Source organism: Coregonus clupeaformis, chromosome 13 (assembly GCF_020615455.1).
Source record: "Coregonus clupeaformis isolate EN_2021a chromosome 13, ASM2061545v1, whole genome shotgun sequence".
Classification (NCBI taxonomy): domain Eukaryota; kingdom Metazoa; phylum Chordata; class Actinopteri; order Salmoniformes; family Salmonidae; genus Coregonus; species Coregonus clupeaformis.
Genome location: NC_059204.1, coordinates 18,455,288 through 18,480,336, shown reverse-complemented (window position 1 = coordinate 18,480,336; position 25,049 = coordinate 18,455,288). Strand labels below are relative to the sequence as shown.

At 46.2% G+C, this 25,049-nt stretch overlaps 1 protein-coding gene across 1 annotated transcript in view; it reads left to right on the top strand.

Moving 5' to 3' along the window:
• The window catches only part of LOC121579391 (homeobox protein cut-like 1), a 256,964-nt gene that overhangs the window by 46,809 nt on the left and 185,106 nt on the right, over positions 1–25,049 (top strand). The window contains exon 2 of the mRNA XM_041893958.2: positions 7,959–8,069. Coding sequence (XP_041749892.1) covers positions 7,959–8,069 — 111 coding nt within the window. The remainder of the gene's footprint in view (positions 1–7,958; positions 8,070–25,049) is intronic.

Genomic DNA, 25,049 nt, shown 5'->3' with positions numbered 1-25,049 from the left:
ACAATTGTTTACAGACAGATAATTTCACTTATAATTCACTGTATCACAATTCCAGTGGTTCAGAAGTTTACATACACTAAGTTGACTGTGCCTTTAAACAGCTTGGAAAATTCCAGAAAATGATATCATGGCTTTAGAAGCTTCTGATAGGCTAATTGACATCATTTGAGTCAATTGGAGGTGTATCTGTGGATGTATTTCAAGGCCTACCTTCAAACTCAGTTCCTCTTTGCTTGACATCATGGGAAAATGAAAATAAATCAGCCAAGACCTCAGAAAAAAAATTGTAGACCTCCACAAGTCTGGTTCATCCTTGGGAGCAATTTCCAAACGCCTGAAGGTACCACATTCATCTGTACAAACAATAGTACGCAAGTATAAACACCAGGGGACCATGCAGCCGTCATACCGCTCAGGAAGGAGACGCGTTCTGTCTCCTAGAGATGAACGTACTTTGGTGCGAAAAGTGCAAATCAATCACAGAACAAAAGCAAAGGACCTTGTGAAGATGCTGGAGGAAGCAGGTACAAAAGTATATATATCCACAGTAAAACGAGTCCTATATCGACATAACCTGAAAGGCCGCTCAGCAAGGAAGAAGCCACTGCTCCAAAACCGCCATAAAAAAGCCAGACTACGGTTTGCAACTGCACATGGGGACAAAGATCGTACTTTTTGGAGAAATGTCCTCTGGTCTGATGAAACAAAAATAGAACCGTTTGGCCATAATGACCATCGTTATGTTTGGAGGAAAAAGGGGGTGCTTGCAAGCTGAAGAACACCATCCCAACCGTGAAGCATGGTGGTGACAGCAGTGGCGGCTCCTGAAAAAATTCTCAGGGGGGGCAATTTTTCTGATGATTTAGGTGACCTACACACATTTTAAAAAATATATGTCCAGCAACAACATGAAGACAGGGGCAGCATATAAGTCAATACCAGAAGCATTTATTGACTGATCTCAAAAGTGTTGGCTTACCAGGGTTGGTGGAGCCCTCAGTTTCATCTTTGCCTCGCAAAGCTAACTCAAACACTCCGCAAAACTTCACACACTGGATTAGCCGGCTGAGGATGTGGCGGTTCTTGCTAATGTCGTAGTAAATATATTTGTTATAGTGAATATGGAATATGATATGTTGAGTAAAATGTTGTGCTAAGATCTATTTAGGTCAGGAGCTGGTTATAAGTTCTGTTCCTATCCAATAACAATGGACAAAAGGGTCCTATCTTGTCAGCCTTGTCAGTTTCAGTTCTCCAGTAAACTTGTGATTATCAACACTAACCTCATCGTTGTGGCGGCGGACAGCTAGCCTGTATCCCTCATCCAGTTGAGTGGGAATGTTCACTCTCCCCAAAGCAGACAATCTCAAACAGCTATCCATGTGGGTCTTTGACAGCTCATGTTTCTTAATCTTTCCTGAAAGATGGTGCATGTCCGTTACACACCAGTCGCTGTCCAAGCGGTGCTGTCTGCCGTGCCGCCTTCAGGGTGAAAGAGTAAGCAGGGGGTAGCAGAAGACTGCATTAGCTACATCGCAGCCTGCTAGCCAGGTTTTTCGTTCGTACCAATTTTTGGAAAATCCTCGGGTGTAGGACTTCCCCCCTTTAGTAGAAACCTGTTGAATTATTAAATTTGGTCTGGGAGGTCCTAATTGTTTCGTTGCCAATTTATCTTCATTTGTTCGCCGACAAAAAGGAACTTCTTTCAAAGACACAATCGAGTTGCACTGAAGCCTAGCCATTTTGATAGTAGTAGTGAATTGATTGACGCGGCTACCCGCTCTTTTTCTTAGTTACGTTCATGGTTATGTTACGTATGACGAAAGCGCGTAAGTGCAAGCCCTCAGAAACCCATAGAGATTGTATTGAAAGCTCTGATATTTGAAAAAAATAGATTTTACATGGGAGTCTATGACAGACTTCTGGGCGATTTTCAACCTGACTGAAATCGCCCCAAAAGGGGGGGCATTTGAAGCACGACTTTAGCCTGATTGGACATTTAGTGGCACTGTGGCAGATCAGACGTCTAGATTACAACACTGATAACTACTGTTGCCGTGATATAATTGATTAGAAAAAAAATCCCTTCCTTTTCCCGTTTGGCAGTGCGTCGCCCATATCGCCCTATTGAACACACCGCCCCTGGGTGACAGCATCATGCTGTGGGGATGCTTTGCTGCAGGAGGGACTGGTGCACTTCACAAAATAGATGGCTTCATGAGGAAGGAAAATTATGTGGATATATTGAAGCAACATCTCAAGACATCAGTCAGGAAGTTAAAGCTTGGTCGCAAATGGGTCTTCCAAATGGACAATGACCCCAAGCATACTTCCAAAGTTGTGGCAAAATGGCTTAAGGACAACAAGGTCAAGGTATTGGAGTGGCCATCACAAAGCCCTGACCTCAATCCTATAGAAAATGTGTGGGCGAACTGAAAAAGCGTGTGCGAGCAAGGAGGCCTACAAACCTGACTCAGTTACACCAGCTCTGTCAGGAGGAATGGGCCAAAATTCACCCAACTTATTGTGGGAAGCTTGTGGAAGGCTACACAAAACGTTTGACCCAAGTTAAACAATTTAAAGGCAATGCTACCAAATACTAATTGAGTGTATGTAAACTTCTGACCCACTGGGAATGTGATTAAATAAATAAAAGCTGAAATAAATCATTCTCTCTACTATTATTCTGACATTTCACATTCTTAAAATAAAGTGGTGATCCTAACTGACCTAAGACAGGGAATTATTACTAAGATTAAATGTCAGGAATTGTGAAAAACAGAGTTTAAATGTATTTGGCTAAGGTGTATGTAAACTTCCGGCTTCAACTGTATCTGTGAACATGGATCGAGAAAATAATAGATTCACGTATATAAAAAAAGGAGACTATCAGGACGGCCACTTTGATAAATGTAATTCTGGAAATTAGTTGCACCTCATTAACCTTGTGTAACATTATGGTTTTGCTTAGTGCTGTTTTTCTGGCCTTTACAGTAGTACAGTACATTCCCAGACTGCAGTGTGGTGTGTGAGGCACAGAGGTGAGTGCAGATTGCAGACGGGTAGTCATTGGTGGTGTTGTCACTCAATAAGTGCGCCTGAACAGAAGAGTTGTTTCAGTCGTGGCAGTGTGGCGTGTTCCAACCTTCATTATACAGATGTCCTAGGAGATAAAAGACACACAGACAGACACAGACACACACACAGAGAGGGAGACTGGGAAGAAAGCGGCTCCAACAGTGTAGCGGCAATATCTGCTCCCCATTCGTTTTGTGTTACACACATACAGTAGGTCTAGATAATGACTTTGTGTCTTTTTCTGCACGTGCCTATTTAAGGGAGGATAAATGTAGTTAACTTTTTGAAAACCTGCACCTGCTTATAATCAAGAAATGGGGTCAGCTGATGCGCAGATCAACTATGTTTTGTCTGCTGTTACCCAATTAACTTTTATGACTGTCAGCCTATCATGTTAATCTATTTGGAAAGATTCAAAGCTGCATCTTGAAAAGCTTTTTGCATGAATCTGAAGTTGGTCAGCAGTTCTCCACAACAATACCATCTTTAGAAAATGCCCTCTGCCTTTTATTGGTTTCAATCACAGTAAATTGTTCCATTGCCCCTAACCAACCCCCCTCCCTCAACTACCCTTAATGATCTTGAGATTACATTTGTGATCCGGTCTGTTTTGAGGAGAACTTGGTTGGAGTAGGCAGGGAGTATAGAGGGGTGTCTGTCTCCTAGTAAATACTGTCAGGATCCTCTCTAGTCCTCTCTAGGGAGCGAGGGGGAGAGACTGAGACGCAGGGGGAGAGACTGAGACGCAGGGGGGAGAGACTGAGACGCAGGGGGGAGAGACTGAGACGCAGGGGGGAGAGACTGAGACGCAGGGGGAGAGACTGAGACGCAGGGGGGAGAGACTGAGACGCAGGGGGGAGAGACTGAGACGCAGGGGGGGAGACTGAGACGCAGGGGGGAGAGACTGAGACGCAGGGGGGAGAGACTGAGACGCAGGGGGAGAGACTGAGACGCAGGGGGGAGAGACTGAGACGCAGGGGGAGAGACTGAGACGCAGGGGGAGAGACTGAGACGCAGGGGGGAGAGACTGAGACGCAGGGGGGAGAGACTGAGACGCAGGGGGGAGAGACTGAGACGCAGGGGGAGGGAGGGAGGGAGGTAGGGAGAGATTTTTCCCTCAGCGCATGCAGTTGATAGCATCTGGCACAGGCAAGCTCTCGAGGGAGCGCGGTAATCTGTTCCATCAGCGTTTACTACTGAACAAATTAACTAAGACAAGCACCACTGCCTGAGCCAGCAAAATTCTTCCATTACAAAAATTATAAAGCCATTATAGAGCACAATTTGGTCCTTTATTTAAGCACGGCTGCTGTGAGAGGCGGCAGGGCCCGATGTAGGCAGACGGACAGAAAGGCTGAGAGGGCCGACGCTATGGAGCCTGGAGATGGGGGAGGGTGGGACATACTGAGGGGGGTGGGGGTAGGAAATGTGGGAGGGGTTTGGGCACATCTGTCCTCCTATTAGTGTTGGTGAAGTTGGTCACGTCCCCCTATGATGGTATAGTCAGCGTTTGTGACGATTAATTTTTAATTAGTATAAGCCGTGGTCTGTGTGTTACCCTAGCATTCTCACTAGCCTATGCCATAGCTCCTACAGCTATGCCATACAGTAAATAATATAGCCTAGGCTGAACTAAAAATGCCTGTTTCTATACACCAAGGCCTGCGAATGTCATATAGCCTGGACACATTCACTTTTCTGGGAGAGCCCACTGAGGGCCAGGCAGCTTCTTCCCCCTTGGTTGCTGCCATAGAGTTACATTGGTAGTGTCCGTCCAAGAAGGCACTGCCTTCTATAAGTCAACGTCTTTTCTCCGGTAACTTTGATTGGACTGATATGTGTCAACTTCATTGTTTACCACGTCTTCTAGCTAGCTAGCTGAAAAGTGATCAAGAATCGTGTTTACTATCTCCTAGCAAAGGATATGGTCAGGTCGCCCAAAACTTTACATATTGCAGCTTTAATGTTTGATGTCATAATGTTATACCCATGGAACTAACTATTCAATAGATGAAGCGAGGGAGTTGCTTTATTCTTAACCGCAGAATCTTGGTAACAGGCAGGCAGATGCACTCAGAACGGTGTTTTGACTGCGTCCCAATACTCAGACAATGTAGCAATATTGTATACTCATGCTGAATTTGACTATGGGAAGTAAACTGATCATAATTAAATGTTAATAACGTTTGTGTGTTTAGTGGTTTCGATGCATATTAGCTTTTTTGAATGAGTTTGCTCCACCAATATTTTCATGTTAAATCGGCACTGGTGTTTAGGATTTACCTCCCTATCTACGTGGGTGGGTGGATGAGGACAGGGGGCTGGGGTTGGGCTGACTCGTCTTGTTGATAAGAACATAATTACTCCCCCCCCCCCCATGCCCAACTCCACCCCATTCCTCCTTTCCCCTGGACGGGCTCAGAGGGGTCCCAGAGACACGGCGGCGCATTAGGACTCGGGTTAGGAATCCTGGCGCTAATCAATTTGAGTTGATTAGCCAAATCGTTTTCATAATGGGCTTAACAGCAGCATCTGCTAATCAGTCTCAAGAGTGTTAACTTGACTGAAGCTTTTGGGGGAACTTCTCCGAACCACCCTCCTTCTTCCTTCCCTCCCTCACTTATCCATTCCTCTCTAGTCTAGATACAACAGGAGTGGGAGTGAGGGAATACAGTTGCTGAGAGCTACAGTACAGCTAGCCAGTGCTAATGTGTTAGCTCCCAGGGCTAGGAAACTCTATATCCTTTCTATTAGCTTCTCTTCCACTCAGCTCTGCTCAGCGCCCCTGTGGCAAACCCTGGTTTCTGCAGCCTTTCCGTCATATGGGCCCCCCGCCGCTAACGGCCAGAGACAGGGAAGTGAAGGTAACGCGCAGCGGGCCTCTCCCTGACCCTGGGTCATTGTTGCCAGCAGGGTAGAGTGGCAGTGCCAGGCCCACCAACCCCTCTACCATGACCTGGGAACAGTTCCCCCAGCGCCCACCCCACAGAGCTGTAATTAGCATGCCCACCGCGGCAGAGGTGGCGCCACGGGGGTTGGGGGCGAAGGTTGACGTCCCGTTACTATACGTCAACACCCCTATAACGTGTCACATCAAATAATGGACTGTGTCTTTCTTGAAATATGAAGCACACATGGCCCTAACAAGACACCAACATTTAAGACACCAACATTTTTTATTGTAACCAAATAATGTTAGGGTTGGGGCCTAAGTAGTAAGTGGGGTCTAGGGTGACACATCTGCTGAAGCCCCCAAAAGGAACACAGTCTCTATTTCATAGACTCTCCTCATCAGTGAAACAGCTCTTATAGCAGACTTGAGGAGGATCTGGGAGGAGATAGTAGTGGGCGAGCGAGACTGAGAGAGCTGTACTGTATGCTCTAGCTGGCCCCTCCAGACGTAGTGGTGGTGGTAGCTATGTGGAGTAAAGTGGGGGCTGCAGTCTGGCTCGCTCAGTTCCAGCCTAATTAACTTGATTTGTTCCCTGCATCTGGCTCCCAGATGTCAGCCTCGACTGCCACTCTCTCTCTCACACTCTCTCTCCCCTCTCTCTCTCTCTCTCTCTCTCTCTCTCTCTCTCTCTCTCTCTCTCTCTCTCTCTCTCTCTCTCTCTCTCTCTCTCTCTCTCTCTCTCTCTCTCTCTCTCTCTCTCTCTGCCTCGCTCTCTCTCTGCCTCTCTCTCTCTCTCTCTCTCTGCCTCTCTCTCTCTCTCTCTCTCTCTGCCTTCTCTCTCTCTCTCTGCCTTCTCTCTCTCTCTGCCTTCTCTCTCTCTCTGCCTTCTCTCTCTCTCTGCCTTCTCTCTCTGCCTCTCTCTCTGCCTGCTCTCTCTGCCTGCTCTCTCTCTTAGAGCAGAGACGACACACGCGTGGGCGCAAACACATACACAGCGTCATCAGTTGCCCACCTTGACACTGCTTGTCAGTAAGTCACTTCACACGTCCCAATCCGATGGGGAATTGTCTTCAGACTAACTATAGATACTCGTGGATTACATTATGAGAGTATAGGTCTATATAGGTTCAGAGTCAGACATAACATTGTGTAGGGTGCTTCATCCTCTGTGTGGATATTCTAAAGTTTAGGCTAGTAGCCTGGCTGCGGAGGCCTCTGAATAGTAGTATAGTCTCCTCCTAGCCTGGCTTGTCCATGCTGATCTAGAGTCAGTGTTTATATCTCTTCTGGGCACCTCTCTCAATATTGATGATCTGGGATCTGCCCTATGACATTTACATGCCTAGCGACCCTAAAGGCTGCTGGTGAATTTCTGCCGTGAGAAAAGCAATTTCGCTCCATACGTTTTTTATTTTTTCCTTTCTCTCTCGAATACAGTTTTTTATAAGCTGTGTAAATGCTGCCTGGATCCAAGTAGTTTTATACCTTTTTCTACACTTCTGTCTGTAGTTAAAGGTGGAAGATGTGCTAAGGGAGTGTGTGTATGTGTACATTTTATGTGTGCGTACACTGTACAGTGTGTGTACAGTTTGTGTGTCTGCAACTGTATGTGTGTTTGTTTTCCATATGGGGTGTGTGTGATGCCAGCCAGTAAGTAGTCATGGTGCCTGTGCTAGTGCCATATCTAGGTCGGTCTGTATGTCAGTATGGATGGAGAGGAGAGAAGATGAGGCTGATTGAGGCTGATTCTCTCTGACTCGGTCTCTTTCTTTCTTTCTTTCTCTTCTCTCTCACGCTCCCCCTCTCCCAGTGAGGGACTAGTGGTGCCAGACTACAGGGGGGCAAAGAGGGAGAGAGAAAAAAAGAGACTGGAAAAGAGTTAAAAGAAGAGGGGTTTTCTTGTTTGTCTGCTGATGTAAATGGCCCCCCACAGAGCCCTGTGTAATCATTCTGTATTTTCTCCTCCTCCCCCCTCTTGGTCTCACAGAGAGAACTGGATGCCACCGCCACAGCCCTGGCCAACAGACAAGATGAGAGCGAGCAGTCCAGGAAAAAGCTAATCGACCAGAGCCGCGAGTTCAAGAAAAACACACCAGAAGTGAGTGTCTGCTCTGCTTCTGCCCGTCTTTCCACACACACACACACACACACACACACACACACACACACACACACACACACTGCATTAGTAGAGGCACGACAGACAGGATGTGTGTGTCTGTGTTGGTGTAATGGACATGCAGCATCATGGCTGGACCGATGTGTGTGTTTGTAGACTCCCGTCATCAATGCCTCTATTGTCATCCGACAGGGATGCATCACCCGTCCTTTTTGTCGGGGGTCGGGGAAATGGTGCCCAGTCAAGCGGAGGAGACAATGTCTTCTCATTGTTCACTGGCCCTCCGCCCCCCACCCTTCTTTCAGCTGTTTCCATTGGCGTTTCGTATGTGTTCATTTACCTTTTGGACACAGTGTCTCATCCTCATGATTGGCTGAGCTCCTCATTTGTTCCTCCTCATTGGATTCCACTTCCCATGCGATCCAGTTAGCCCATCCTTACGTTAGCCCATGCTAGCATAGTTTATTAAAGCACCATTCATTACATGTCATTACATAGGCTACTCAATGCTCCCTCTTGTAAACTCCTACTCAATCCAGGTTTGTCAGTACAATCTGAAACCCTCTGGGCATCCCATCAAAGGATGACAGTAATAGTCCCAACCCCCCAGCCCACAGCCACCCCCTCAAACTGAACTCTATTACTCGACTACGACCGCCTTTTAAGGAAAATTCTTGTCGCATGGTTGGCCAAGGCTGTTCTGGCCAGTTTCGATCGGCCCTGCTGCTTTTCTGTGAAGTCATGTCTTGAGTTGGGAAAAACTAGTGACGCGTGTGAAGAGTTTTAAGGGGTGAGCGGTTCTGTATTTAAAGAAAACTCTGCTGTGGATCTGATTAAGCCGCCAGGGCTTAGGTATGCTGGCAAGGCCTCGGCAATGACGGAACAACATCCGACAGAGGCTTCAATTACCGATACGTCAACATATTTCGGCACAGAAAAAGTCATGCTTTTGATTCTGGTCTTTGATGACAACACTGTGATTCTCAAAATGGCAACCGAATTGGAGGCCCACAATTTGAAGATTTTATTTTAAATGACACCAAATTACCCTAAGAAATACAGAAGTAGACTCTTGTCCCTCCTACCCTTAGCTCTGTCGACTGTTCCCATTGAAGAGTGACCACTATGTAGCCTATTCTCCTCTGCCTTGTCTGTGATTCAACCCTCCTAGCACCACCGCCATCGTTTTCACAGGTTGCCATTTTCTCATGCTCCTAAAATGCATCGATGCCGATGACATAAGCCCTCTATTCAGACAGAAAATAGGCCCATTTTGCGCCGCAGAGTTCGTCAGGGGGGTGGATTTGTTTTCCACCTAAATCTTGTAAACACCAGGAATGCGTGACACTCCAGCTGTGCGGAGTGGTGCGGCCATTGTGTCCACCCGCCCGCCTCGGCTCGACGTCACGTGACCCTTTTGTGTGGTTCCTCCGTCGCCATGGCTCTCCTCTCCACAAACAAAAGAGAGCGAAGGAGAGAGCAATGGGAAATATAAAGAGAACGAAAGAGCGAGAAGAACAGACTGCAGGTGGGAGGACAGACGAGTAGCTTAATTTACTTACTGTAGTTGAAACAGAAATTCATCCGTTCAAACAGTATTGAATGTAAAATGGATAACAAAAAATACTCATCAGATAATATGTACTGAATGTACAATTGCACCCACAAACAGTCTTAGACGACGGCTTGGTGTTTTAGGTCTGGACCCACCTGAGTCAGCTCATCCTCAGCTCCCATTAGTCTGTTAGGTGGCGTTACAGTAAGCCCCTCTGCCGGCCAGGTCATTTTCATTGCTCAGGGCAGTGCTGCCCTTCTCTGTCTGGTCCCCCCCCCCCCCTTCACACACACACGCGGGCGCAGACACACACACACACACTCACAGAGCAATGCAGCGCAGCAGTGCTATGTGCTGTGTCAGCAGCAGCCGTGCCATGCTTCATTCTGGGCCCTGATGACCCATGGTGCTCTGGCACACAGAGGCAGACCTACTGCACAGCAGACACAGAGGTCGGGAATGGTGTGACTTTGAGAGCAGGAGGACAACACCTCAACAGGACAGAGGGAGAGGATAGGAGATAGGGGAGGACTGAGATCCAGCTTCTGTTAGGCTCATTCGTGTCCCTTCTATGCAGAGGTCTGCACACCATTATGAGTGATTGATTTTGTATAAGTCTGTTTGAATGTATGACCTCTCTGGAATGGACACATTGTGATCCATGGTATAAGACAGTATACAGCTGAGTTGTGAGCCCATTGGCAGGTGGTTTCACTGGTGACTAGAGGCAGTCCTTCTACAGCAGACATATTGAGGGTACACTATCAATGTTTGGCACAATCGTTGGCTCACTGCCCCAGAGGCCCCTTTCTTAGTCAGAGGAGTACGCCCCCAAAGTCATAAACCGCTCAGTCTACTAAGAAAGAGAGTGGACAAAGTGGCTTAGTCACTTTCAACATAATGGTCAAGTTTATGTAACCGTAAACTCCTTAGTTTCAGTTTGTCATAAATTCTGTAAAAAAAATCCATTGAACCTCAAAGGAATGATGGATCATTATGTAGATCTGGGCCTTGAATAGGAGATAACACTGATGTGAGTTGAAATGACTGGTGACATAATGTAAAGAACGTCTCTTTCATTGAGAATGACATTGTGCCAGTTCTGTAAGTCTCCCCAGTCTCAGATATGGCTTGAGAACTATATTTGGGGACTTTAGACGAACCCAGGAGTTATTCCGACTGCTCAGAGGAGGCCGTTAGCCAGCCTTGATGAATTATCTACTGAAAGTCAAGAACAGATACAAGAATACAGTGCAATAGCAAACACTATTGATATATTTGTCCGCCAAACAAATATAGTATTGTCCAGCGAAGAGCTGGGATAAGAATGTCAAGGCCATTGTGCTCCTCTCCCCAGCAATTTGATCACGGCAGCCATTGCTGCTGCCCCCCCTCCTCCACTTCTTCCCTTTTCTCCTCTCCTTTTTTTGTCAGAAAATTCCTTCCGAGTTACCACTCCCAACGAGTGTTGATGAATAAATGGAAAATAAAAACCTGTTTTGTCTCCGGGTCTCTAATAAATCAGGCTTCTTTTCCATATAAACCGTCCAGGGCTGCAATTTATGTTTGAGCTTAATAACCCGTTACTAAATTAATCGTGCTGGGGTTTTGGCTGGGAGGCTGTGTTCTCGGGGATTCTGTGAATTCTGTAAGAGAGGAAAAAAAGGAAAAGGGAAAAAATAACTGATCTGGTTGCCAGAATGGGCCCAGAACCCAAGTTACAAAACATCAAGGGGTTCCGGCAGAGGGGTGGAAATTTCATCCCTCTGTCGCTTGGAGCTGGAAAGCTACCTTAATTACTACTCTGTTCAGAGGGGGCTCAGGGTTGCTAACTCAATGTAGTGTTTCATCTCGTCTCTCCGAGCAGGGGAGTTATGGCCACCCTTTCAAAGTGCTGAGTGTCTCTTCCTCTCTGCACTCCTGGTGAGGATATTTTTGGGTTGTTCGGTTCACCTCCATTTTGGCTCAGAGTGCAGGCTTGGCTAGTGTTGCATGTGACTTCTCTCTCAAACTTATTTTTGTCTGAAGACGGTGAAAGAGGGTATTGATTACCTTCGTTTTTAGTTACAGATTCCGCCCGATAACTTCTCAAGGAGTTGTTTGGTATGAAATTGAAAAGAGGGTGATTTCTACACCTCTTTATATACTACTGTTCTTTGTATTGCATGAGCGTTCCCGGTCATTTATTTTGTCAAGTGGAATGATAAGACGGAACAGGTAGTTTAATGAACAAGGGGATTTCTAGCAGTGTTATCACTACTTGACCTCACGGCTGTACAGTGTTGCAATTTGTCTCTGTCTGATAGAGGCCTGATATGTCCACTTTACACTCCCCTCTTAAAGAGAGACGTCCTTCCTCTCTGCTGGAAGTTGCATTTGTTTTCCAATAATTCAATTATAGGGCCTGTTTCTTCTCTTGTTCAATAAGGCTTTGTTGCCATCTGAGAGAAAAGGACTGAACTCCGGGACACACTTTGTGAATAAGATACAAGGGCATTCAGTAGGTTAAATCATTCCAGATATGTCTGCGTGGAAGAGGTTAATCTGATTCTGACAGAATTCAGGAATTATGTCTCGGGCCTACCCAGTTTGTCAGATGATATTTGAGTTTGATATTTACCTTGTGACATAAGGTGCCGTTTTTTATTATCTGAGTAGGAGTCTAACCGTGTGGCATCACCAGAATCATGGGAAGACGTAAGTACTCTTGTCAGGTTGACCTACTGTTTTCCGTATGAAAGTTGGTAAGAAGTTAACGCCGGAGAGGGTGAGGACTGAGCTGAGTGTCTGACTTGAGTCAAAAGAGGGCTTAATTGAATCACTGTCATCTCTGTTTGTTTTGTCTCCTGAAATAGACACAGGTTTCCAAAGCATAGTCTAACCGAACAGGGGCGCATGTTTGAAGCCAAATTGTATTGCATTGGAGATGTACAGTCCATATTATAATTAATGTCACTCAATATGTCTTTACCTCAAATAAATAAATAACAAATTCAGTCTCACAGTCAGACCACCTGTCCAGTGCCCATAGTACTCAGATATAAAGCTCATCGGAATGAATGCCTTGCATTTGGCAAGAGGGCTGTCATCGGCTCTGCTTGCGCATACTGTACGTAATTATATCTCTGCTATCAAGCTTCTCTCAGTGGTGCCCCATGAAGGCGCCCACATATGCTAGTGATCCTTATCCCTCTCTGGCTATGGCTGTGTTGAAACAGGCTTTGGAGTGTGATTTGCCCGAATGTGGACAGTTTGGGCCGGGAGTGTGAAAGAGGCTTTAGTGTGATAAACTACCCTGAAATGGTTGTCTGAGCTGCTTCCACAGTAAAACTATTTAAATAAAGCCATATTCATCCCACGCCTGTCGAGCTCACATATTTCCAGTTCAGTAATGTATTAGAAGCATTGATAGCAGGCCACGTTTAAAAAATAAATACAAAAAATAAAAACTCTGTGCATTTCACCACAGGCCTCCACCAGCCTAAGTTGGCCTTTTGATAGGAACTCAATTCCAAGCATTTAATCTTAGCCAAACCCCATACATATTAAAAGGGTGTTTATAAACCGTGTGAAAAATACGACTTCTCTTCTCAACAACATCAATAAATTGAGCATGTTGGACACCACAAAATAGCACTTAAGCCGTTCGTGGAGACACTGCAGGAGGCAGACATGTCTGTTTTTAAACTGGTGTTTATCTTAATCTGAAATCAGAGTTGACTAAACATGGGAGCCTCAGATCAGGTTTAAGGCACAGTCTTGTGCTACCTGTAAAAAGGCCATATGTACATTATCCAATCAATGGGAAAATCAATCAGGACGGCTGGGAACAGCATTACTGTGTACAGGATCATTTTTCCTCAGTCTGGTGGCCCCTGTGTTTGTTTGGGCCCTGAGCTTAGCGGGGGCCATTGGGTGGTGTCTTCTGCTGCAGTCGCTCAGCCCTACACCCACCCAGCCTTCCATCACCTTGCAACTGGTAGCCTGCCCGGCCCTCCTGCCAGCCAGTCGGCCCCGTCTGCCTGCCTGAGAATGTGCTGTGCAGTGCTGGGGGATTTCTGAGGCTGCCAGGGCCTATCAGAGGGAGCAGCAAAGTGAGCGTTCCTGACAAAGTGAATATAGTAATTAGGGCTGATCCGTTGGCACGGCGCCCAACCCTGGCTGACTGGCGTCTCCCACAGTTAATTATAGCCCTCCTGTTTAACACGACGCAGGGATATTTACCAGCTAGACAGCCAGCGAACCAACCAACGACAGAAGAGAGAGAACCTTAGCCACCGACGCCTCCCCCCTTTTGCCTTCAAACCCGCCTATTGAGTTCAGAGGCGGGCCTGGTAATCTAGCCTGACTGAGGAATTTGGTGGGAGGATGGAAGGAGGACGGGGGAGTGAGGTCTGACTGACTGGCTCTCCCAGTCTACCACACACAGCTCAGCAGGGGGTGGTGATGATGTATGCCAAGGGGACATCTCCTTGATGAGTTTTACCTAGACGTGTACTGTACTCTGTAGGGCAGCCGTCTGCCTAGATCAACCCACTCTCCCTACAAAGGTCAACCCACTCCCCCTAAATTATTAGCATTTTAGACGCATGCTAAATGAATGGGCCGAGTGGGTGAGCGAACCCTAACTGCGTAATACAGAGCCATACATACATTAAGAGAACATTATCCCTTGCCCGTGTGTAAATGTGTGTGAGGGTTGTTTGTGTATGTGTGAGGGGTTCATCAGAGAGCCACGGCATCAGTGACGTACACCAGAGAATGACCCTTCTCTCTGACCCCTGTCCACCATGAGCCCCTGTCTCTGGGAGACTGTGAAAAGAGGGGCCTCCTTACACCCGGCTGTAAATCTGAATTCCAGCTTTGCTCAAAGGAATGGAAATTGTCCCAATAATATATCTAATCCCTATGGAACTCTGTTTACCCTCTTTAAGCCCCCCCCAACCCCCCCACCCCGCATTCACATTTAATTCATCATTCATTATTACAATTACCCCGAGCACTGTGCTCACAGAATACGGTGTACTGTTTGTCTTGAAAGTCACTTAATGTAACTATATACCTAAATTAATTTCACAATATGTCACGATGCATTGAAAGATTATGCAAGATGATCTAATTTCGGTTGATTGATTTTGTGCAGATGAGTTGTACTGTATTTCCCAATTTCCCATATTCCGATGATGGGAAGCGGCTCTTAGCAGTGATGAGCTTAGAGCCCTTTGCCCCCAAATGTGTGGAGCACAGCCAGCTGGGGGAGTCAGTCGCAGGTGAGTCTATGGTGTTTCCCACAGCACTCCCTTCATCTGTCTATCAGGAGTGGCCATTTTGTGCCAAATGCACCAAGCGCATGCCCCAGTGTGCCTCCATACCTGATGGTGCCTCACAGCTGGATCACTGAGCCTAAAAACCCTCTGAAAAAATAAAAAATAAACACTGGAACTTGTGGACTGCTGATGCATTTGCCATCAAATGCCCCAACTCATTTTAAGTATCTCCCTCTCTCTCTTTTTTAAGCTCACTTGTTTAATGCACTGGTACATTGCATATCTGCCTAAAGGATTTGGTCCATCTGGTCAGCTAATGCTGGGGTTGATGGAAGAGTGGAACTGACAGGAGTTGAGCACATGCCATCTCCTCTTCCTCTGGGGCTCTATGATTAGCTAGCTGCTTTCCACAGGCTCTCTGGGACAGAAAGAGGATGGCTTGTTGGGTTTGGAGGACCATGGAGAGACAGATGGGCATGGGGCATCCCTCACTGCATCCTTACTCTCTGACAGCATTCAGTACAAGACCCTGGAAGCCAGCCTAGTCATCATGCCATCGTACTGCAGGATGGGGCTAAATGAAGGTTCTCTCCATTTTGGTCCTTATGAAATCACCCATTTTGGCTCCAGTTTCCCTTGGTGGTTTTGCCCATTGTATCAGGTACTCTGAAGGCAGTAAATCAACAATGGTAGGAGTCATTGTTCCACATGAGGGTGGTTTCCGGTTGCTTACATTACAAACTAAGGTGTGAGGCCGCTTTATGCTAGCAGCTACTTGTACATATGTGGCATTACTGGCATCTCAAATTAGATCATTTAACTCCCATTCAACATATCTTGGTTTAATTGCTTTCCCTCTACATAAAACAGATTGTTATTATTGTATTCCAATGCCAGACACATGGCATTTCCCCCCACTCGTATACAAGAAAGGTTGGTATTACATGAAAACCTTGTGGTAACCTCTCCATGCCCCTGCGCAAATGAAAAATCCACACACTGACAGACAATAACAAAGTGGCACCCACTTGACATTAAAGCACCCCAGCACCACACTAGATAGAGGGGGGCGACCGGGGAGCTTTGAGTCCAAATGAAGAGAAGGGGGCCTGAGTAGTCTCCAGATCAGACGATTAGAGTAGGGGGAAATTGGATATGGTCCCGCTAGGCTCCAGCTAGCCCCCCAGTGCGGGGGGGGGGAATGATTGCAGAGCACAAGGCCATTAGACAGCAACTGGGTATAGGCCTCTCCCTCTGGAATTCAGCCGCTCATCTCGGCCCCCCTATCCCAGCATGCAGAGGGAGCCTGGCCATCCGTCTTCCTATGTCTGCACCGCTGACAGCAGATCTGTCACGACCACGGCTATCCCCCCCACCCCCATTCTAGCAGATAAGACCCTGGATATACACTAATTCAGCTGGATACTGTAGAAATGGCGCTGGAGGGGATGGCTGCTGTTTTATGGACTCTTAACCAACCGTGCTATTTTGTTTGTTTGTTCGCATTGTTTGCAACTTAATTTGTACATAATGTTGCTGCTACCGTCTCTTATGACCGAAAAAAGCTTCTGGACATCAGAAAAGCAAATACTCACCTTGAACTGGACAACTGGATAATTTTTCTTTAATGAGTCGACGAGAGGGATTTGCTCCAGACACCCGACAGGGCCTTCATCCCCGTCATTCGCAGTAGAAAGAAAATAAGATATCGCGGAAGGAGATTGGGGTGCCTGGTAGGAAGCCGGCGACAAGTGGCAAATCTGCCTTTGCCATCGATACTACTGGCCAACGTACAATCGATTGATAATAAAGTGGACGAACTAGAAGCACATATATCCTACCAACGGGACATTATAAACTGTAATATCTTATGTTTCACCGAGTCGTGGCTGAACGACGACATGAATAACATACAGCTGAGGGAGAGTATCTCATGATAAGCTGTAGACCACACTATCTACCAAGAGAGTTTTCATCTATATTCTTCGTAGCTGTCTATTTACCGCCACAAACCGATGCTGGCACTAAGACCGCTCTCAATTAAACTGTATACGGCCATAAGCAAACAGGAAAACGCTCATCCTGAGGCGGCGCTCCTAGTGGCCGGGGGACTTTAATGCAGGGAAACTTAAATCCGTTTTACCTAATTTCTACCAGCATGTTAAATGTGCAACCAGAGGGGAAAAAAACTTTAGACCACCTTTACTCCACACACAGAGACGCGTACAAAGCTCTCCTTCGCCCTCCTTTTGGCAAATCTGACCATAATTCTATCCTCCTGATTCCTGCTTACAAGCAAAAACTAAAGCAGGAAGCACCAGTGACTCGGTCAATAAAGAAGTGGTCAGATGAAGCAGATGCTAAGCTACAGGACTGTTTTGCTAGCACAGACTGGAATATGTTCCGGGATTCTTCCGATGGCATTGAGGAGTACACCACATCAGTCACTGGCTTCATCAATAAGTGCATTGATGACGTCGTCCACACAGTGACTGTCCGTACATACCCCAACCAGAAGCCATGGATTACAGGCAAGATCCGCACTAAGCTAAAGGGTAGAGCTGCCGCTTTCAAGGAGTGGGACTCTAACCCGGAAGCTTATAAGAAATCCCGCTATACCCTCCGACGAACCATCAAACAGGCAAAGCTTCAATACAGGACTAAGATCGAATCGTACTACACTGGCTCCGATGCTCGTCGGATGTGGCAGGGCTTGCAAACTATTACAGACTACAAAGGGAACGACTGTGTGATGACGCTCTCCGTAGGCGATGTGAGTAAGACCTTTAAACAGGTCAACATTCACAAGGCCGCAGGGCCAGACAGATTACTAGGACGTGTACTCCGAGCATGCGCTGACCAACTGGCAAGTGTCTTCACTGACATTTTCAACCTCTCCCTGTCTGTCTGTAATACCAACATGTTTCAAGCAGACCACCATAGTCCCTGTGCCCAAGATCACTAAGGTAACCTGCCTAAATGACTACCGACCCGTAGCACTCACGTCTGTAGCCATGAAGTGCTTTGAAAAGCTGGTCATGGCTCACATCAACACCATTATCCCAGAAACCCTAGACCCAATCCAATTTGCATACCGCCCCAACAAATTCACAGATGATGCAATCTCTATTGCGCTCCACACTGCCCTTTCACACCTGGACAAAAGGAACACCTACAGTGGGGAAAAAAAGTATTTAGTCAGCCACCAATTGTGCAAGTTCTCCCACTTAAAAAGATGAGAGAGGCCTGTAATTTTCATCATAGGTGCACGTCAACTATGACAGACAAAATGAGAAAAAAAAATCCAGAAAATCACATTGTATGATTTTTTATGAATTTATTTGCAAATTATGGTGGAAAATAAGTATTTGGTCAATAACAAAAGTTTCTCAATACTTGTTATATACCCTTTGTTGGCAATGACACAGGTCAAACGTTTTCTGTAAGTCTTCACAAGGTTTTCACACACTGTTGCTGGTATTTTGGCCCATTCCTCCATGCAGATCTCCTCTAGAGCAGTGATGTTTTGGGGCTGTCGCTGGGCAACACAGACTTTCAACTCCCTCCAAAGATTTTCTATGGGGTTGAGATCTGGAGACTCCAGGACCTTGAAATGCTTCTTACGAAGCCACTCCTTCATTGCCCGGGCGGTGTGTTTGGGATCATTGTCATGCTGAAAGACCCAGCCACGTTTCATCTTCAATGCCCTTGCTGATGGAAGGAGGTTTTCACTCAAAATCTCACGATACATGGCCCCATTCATTCTTTCCTTTACACGGATCAGTCGTCCTGGTCCCTTTGCAGAAAAACAGCCCCAAAGTATGATGTTTTCACTCCCATGCTTCACAGTAGGTATGGTGTTCTTTGGATGCAACTCAGCATTCTTTGTCCTCCAAACACGACGAGTTGAGTTTTTACCAAAAAGTTATATTTTGGTTTCATCTGACCATATGACATTCTCCCAATCCTCTTCTGGATGCACTCTAGCAAACTTCAGACGGGCCTGGACATGTACTGGCTTAAGCAGGGGGACACGTCTAGCACTGCAGGATTTGAGTCCCTGGCGGCGTAGTGTGTTACTGATGGTAGGCTTTGTTACTTTGGTCCCAGCTCTCTGCAGGTCATTCACTAGGTCCCCCGTGTGGTTCTGGGATTTTTGCTCACTGTTCTTGTGATCATTTTGACCCCACGGGGTGAGATCTTGCGTGGAGCCCCAGATCGAGGGAGATTATCAGTGGTCTTGTATGTCTTCCATTTCCTAATAATTGCTCCCACAGTTGATTTCTTCAAACCGAGCTGCTTACCTATTGCAGATTCAGTCTTCCCAGCCTGGTGCAGGTCTACAATTTTGTTTCTGGTGTCCTTTGACAGCTCTTTGGTCTTGGCCATAGTGGAGTTTGGAGTGTGACTGTTTGAGGTTGTGGACAGGTGTCTTTTATACTGATAACAAGTTCAAACAGGTGCCATTAATACAGGTAACGAGTGGAGGACAGAGGAGCCTCTTAAAGAAGAAATTACAGGTCTGTGAGAGCCAGAAATCTTGCTTGTTTGTAGGTGACCAAATACTTATTTTCCACCATAATTTGCAAATAAATTCATAAAAAATCCTACAATGTGATTTTCTGGATTTTCTTTTCTCAATTTGTCTGTCATAGTTGACGTGTACCTATGATGAAAATTACAGGCCTCTCTCATCTTTTTAAGTGGGAGAACTTGCACAATTGGTGGCTGACTAAATACTTTTTTTCCCCACTGTATGTGAGAATGCTATTAATTGACTACAGCTCAGCGTTCAACACCATAGTACCCTCAAAGCTCATCACTAAGCTAAGGACCCTTGGACTAAACACCTCCCTCTGTAACTGGATCCTGGACTTCCTGACGGGCCGACCCCAGGTGGTAAGGGTAGGTAACAACACATCCGCCACGCTGATCCTCAACATGGGGGCCCCTCAGGGGTGCGTGCTCAGTCCCCTCCTGTACTCCCTGTTCACCCATGACTGTATGGCCAGGCACGACTCCAACACCATCATTAAGTTTGCCGATGACACAACAGTGGTAGGCCTGATCACCGACAACGACGAGACAGCCTATAGGGAGGAGGTCAGAGACCTGGCCGTGTGGTGCCAGGACAACAACCTCTCCCTCAACGTGACCAAGACAAAGGAGATGATTGTGGACTATAGAAAAAAGAAGAGGACCGAGCACACCCCATTCTCATCGACAAGACTGAAGTGGAGCAGGTTGAAAGCTTCAAGTTCCTTGGTGTCCACATCACCAACAAACTAACATGTCCAAGCACACCACGACAGTTGTGAAGAGGGCACGACAAAACCTATTCCCCCTAAGGAGACTGAAAAGATTTGGCATGGGTCCTCTGATCCTCAAAAGGTTCTACAGCTGCTCCATCGAGAGCATCCTGACTGGTTGCATCACTGCCTGGTATGGCAACTGCTCGGCTTCCGACCGCAAGGCACTACAGAGCGTAGTGCGTACGGCCCAGTACATCACTGAGGCCAAGCTTCCTGTCATCCAGGACCTCTATACAAGGCGGTGTCAGAGGAAGGCCCTAAAAATTGTCAAAGACACCAGCCACCCTAGTCGTAGACGGATCTCTCTGTTACCGCACAGCAAGTGGTACCGGAGCGCCAAGTCTAGGTCCAAGAGGCTTCTAAACAGCTTCTATCCCCAAGCCATAAGACTCCTGAACATCTAATCAAATGGCTTCCCAGACTATTTGCATTGCCCCCCCTCCTTCTCTTTTACGCTGATGCTACTCTCAGTTTATTATCTATGCATAGTCACTTTAATAACTCTACCTACAGTGAGGGAAAAAAGTATTTGATCCCCTGCTGATTTTGTACGTTTGCCCACTAACAAAGACATGATCAGTCTTTAATTTTAATGGTAGGTTTATTTGAACAGTGAGAGACAGAATAACAACAACAAAATCCAGAAAAACGCATGTCAAAAATGTTATAAATTGATTAGCATTTTAATGAGGGAAATAAGTATTTCACCCATCTGCAAAACATGACTTAGTACTTGGTGGCAAAACCCTTGTTTGCAATTTGGTTGGTCAGACGTTTCTTGTAGTTGGCCACCAGGTTTGCACACATCTCATAAGGGATTTTGTTCCACTCCTCTTTGCAGATCTTCTCCAAGTCATTAAGGTTTCGAGGCTGACGTTTGGCAACTCGAACCTTCAGCTCCCTCCACAGATTTTCTATGGGATTAAGGTCTGGAGACTGGCTAGGCCACTCCAGGACCTTAATGTGCTTCTTCTTGTGCCACTCCTTTGTTGCCTTGGCCATGTGTTTTGGGTCATTGCCATGCTGGAATGCCCATCCACAACCCATTTTCAATGCCCTCTGAGGGAAGGAGGTTCTCACCCAACATTTGACGGTACATGGCCCCGTCCATCGTCCCTTTGATGCGGTGAAGTTGTCCTGTCCCCTTAGCAGAAAAACACCCCCAAAACATAATGTTTCCACCTCCGTGTTTGACGGTGGGGATGGTGTTCTTGGGGTCATAGGCAGCATTCCTCCTCCTCCAAACACGGCGATTTGAGTTGATGCCAAAGAGCTCGATTTTGGTCTCATCTGACCACAACACTTTCACCCAGTTCTCCTCTGAATCATTCAGATGTTCATTGGCAAACTTCAGACGGCCCTGTATATGTGCTTTCTTGAGCAGGGGGACCTTGCGGGCGCTGCAGGATTTCAGTCCTTCACGGCATAGTGTGTTACCAATTGTTTTCTTGGTGACTATGGTCCCAGCTGCCTTGACAAGATCCTCCCGTGTAGTCCTGGGCTGATTCCTCACCATTCTCATGATCATTGCAACTTCACGAGGTGAGATCTTGCATGGAGCCCCAGGCCGAGGGAGATATACAGTTATTTTGTGTTTCTTCCATTTGCGAATAGTCGCACCAACTGTTGTCACCTTCTCACCAAGCTGCTTGGCGATGGTCTTGTAGCCCATTCCAGCCTTGTGTAGGTCTACAATCTTGTCCCTGACATCCTTGGAGAGCTCTTTGGTCTTGGCCATGGTGGAGAGTTTGGAATCTGATTGATTGATTGCTTCTGTGGACAGGTGTCTTTTATACAGGTAACAAACTGAGATTAGGAGCACTCCCTTTAAGAGTGTGCTCCTAATCTCAGCTGGTTACCTGTATAAAAGACACCTGGGAGCCAGAAATCTTTCTGATTGAGAGGGGGTCAAATACTTATTTCCCTCATTAAAATGCAAATCAATTTATAACATTTTTGACATGCGTTTTTCTGGATTTTTGTTGTTGTTATTCTGTCTCTCACTGTCCAAATAAACCTACCATTAAAATTATAGACTGATCATTTCTTTGTCAGTGGGCAAACATACAAAATCAGCAGGGGATCAAATACTTTTTTCCCTCACTGTACATGTACCTATTACCTCAATTACCTCGACTAACCGGTGCCCCCGCACATTGACTCGGTACCGGTTCCCCCTGTATATAGCCTCGCTATTGTTATTTTAATGCTGCTCTTTAAATATTCAATACTTTTTTTAAAATATATATTATTGTTATACTCTACCATTCAAAGGTTTGGGGTCACTTAGAAATGTCCTTATTTTCACTGTTGACGTTGAGACTGGTGTTTTGCGGTTACTATTTAATGAAGCTGCCAGTTGAGGACCTTTTTAGTCGCCTGTTTCTCAATCTAGACACTAATGTATTTGTCCTCTTGCTCAGTTGTGCACCGGGGCCTCCCACAACTCTTTCTATTCTGGTTAGAGCCAGTTTGCGCTGTTCTGTGAAGTGAGTAGGACACAGCGTTGTACGAGATCTTCAGTTTCTTGGCAATTTCTCGCATGGAATAGCCTTCATTTCTCAGAACAAGAATAGACTTGACGAGTTTCAGAAGAAAGTTCTTTGTTTCTGGCCATTTTGAGCCTGTAATAGAACCCACAATTGCTGATGCTCCAGATACTCAACTAGTCTCAAGAAGGTCCGTTTTATTGCTTCTTTAATCAGCACAACAGTTTTCAGCTGTGTTAACATAATTGCAAAAGGGTTTTCGAATGATCAATTAGCCTTTTAAAATGATAAACTTGTATTAGCAAACACAACGTGCCATTGGAACACAGGACTGATGGTTGCTGATAATGGGCTTCTGTACACCTATGTAGATATTCCATAGAAAATCAGCCGTTTCCAGCTGCAATAGCCAAGATGGCGTAGTAGTGCAGTTGTGTTTTTATCGTATGTCTGTAAATAGCCTGTAAATACCCTATTTTTCTGTATTTTTCGTACATATTTCCATATCAGACTTTTCATCCTTCTACAAAATATACTTTCCTGCAACCCGCCTCACTCAATGTGGAACGGATTCTATTATTGACTTACCTTTATCTAGAATCTAGAATCTCCAGTTGAAACTAGCTAGCCAGCTAGCCAGCTAACTAGCTACTTGCTATTAGCCTCAGCTAGCGGTATTTCACCCAGAACATTGGATTTTTTCTGCGGGATTAATTTTAATCACTGGACATTAATCACCGGATATTCGGCCAGTCTGCACAGCGTTTATCGACCCAGAACATATCAGTTTTTCCGCCGGAATCACTGAATCACTGGACCTTTAACTCCGGATTCATCGCTATCAGCTAGCTACAACAAAACGGACACTGTGGTCTGGCTAATCATCCTGAGCTAGGCCCATCTCCCGGCTATCTACCTCTCTGTCAACCGGACGGGACCACCTAGTGTTGACACGGAGCCCCGCCGATCCTACACGACTGGTCTGCCGACGAAATCGTCTGATGTGGTTACGACGTTAACCACGAAGATTCCATCCATCTGCTAGCCCCCGGCCCGCTAGCACACGCTAGCCGTGGCCTCTTACTCACTAGTTTACCACCGGACCTTATGATAACTCAGCTATACAGCTGATGTCTGCTGGACTGTTCCTTTTTACGGTACTACATCCTGTTTATGTTTAGCCTCAGCCCAAACATGGTTAGTTTATTGTTGTTTCGGTTATTTCTAATTTTACTATATCACTGTAGACCCCCAGCCTAGCTAAACCTGCCTTAGATAGCTCCTTTGCCCCTCCCCCTATACACGCGGGAGACCGACTCAATTGATGCCTCCAGCGATGCTATCTCTTTCATTGTTACCCAACGCTTAGGTTTACCTCCACTTTACTCATATCCTTCCATATCCTTGTCTGTACATAATGCCCTGAATCTTTTCTATAACACCCGGAAATCTGCCCCCTTTATTCTATGTACCCAACGCACTAGAAGACCAGTTCTTAAAGCCTTTAGCCGTATCCTTATTCTAGTCCTCCTCTGTTCCTCTGGTGATGTAGAGGCTAACCCAGGCCCTGCAGCCCTCAGTATCACTCCTACTCCCCAGGCGCTATCATTTGATGACTTCTGTAATCGCAAAAGTCTTGGTTTCTTGCACATAAATATCAGAAGTCTACTTCCTAAGTTTGAGTTATTCACTGCGTTAGCACACTCTGCCAACCCTGATGTTCTAGCAGTGTCTGAATCCTGGCTCAGGAAGGCCACCAAAAATTCTGAAATTTCCATCCCCAACTATAACATTTTCCGTCTAGACAGAACTGCCAAAGGGGGTGGAGTTGCAATCTACTGTAGAGATAGCCTGCAGAGCTCTATCATACTATCCAGGTCTGTGCCCAAACAGTTTGAGCTTCTACTTCTAAAAATCCACCTTTCCAGAAATAAGTCTCTCACTGTTGCCGCTTGCTACAGACCCCCTCAGCCCCCAGCTGTGCCCTGGACACCATATGTGAATTGATTGCCCCCCATTTATCCTCAGAGTTTGTACTGCTTGGTGACCTAAATTGGGATATGCTTAATACCCCAGCCATCCTACAATCCAAGCTAGATGCCCTCAACCTCACGCAAATTATCAACGAACCTACCAGGTACAACCCTAAATCCGTAAACATGGGTACCCTCATAGATATCATCCTGACTAACATACCCTCTAAATACACCTCAGCTGTCTTCAACCAGGATCTCAGCGATCACTGCCTTATTGCCTGCGTCCGTAACGGGTCCGCGGTCAAACGACCACCCCTCATCACTGTCAAACGCTCCCTAAAACACTTTAGCGAGCATGCC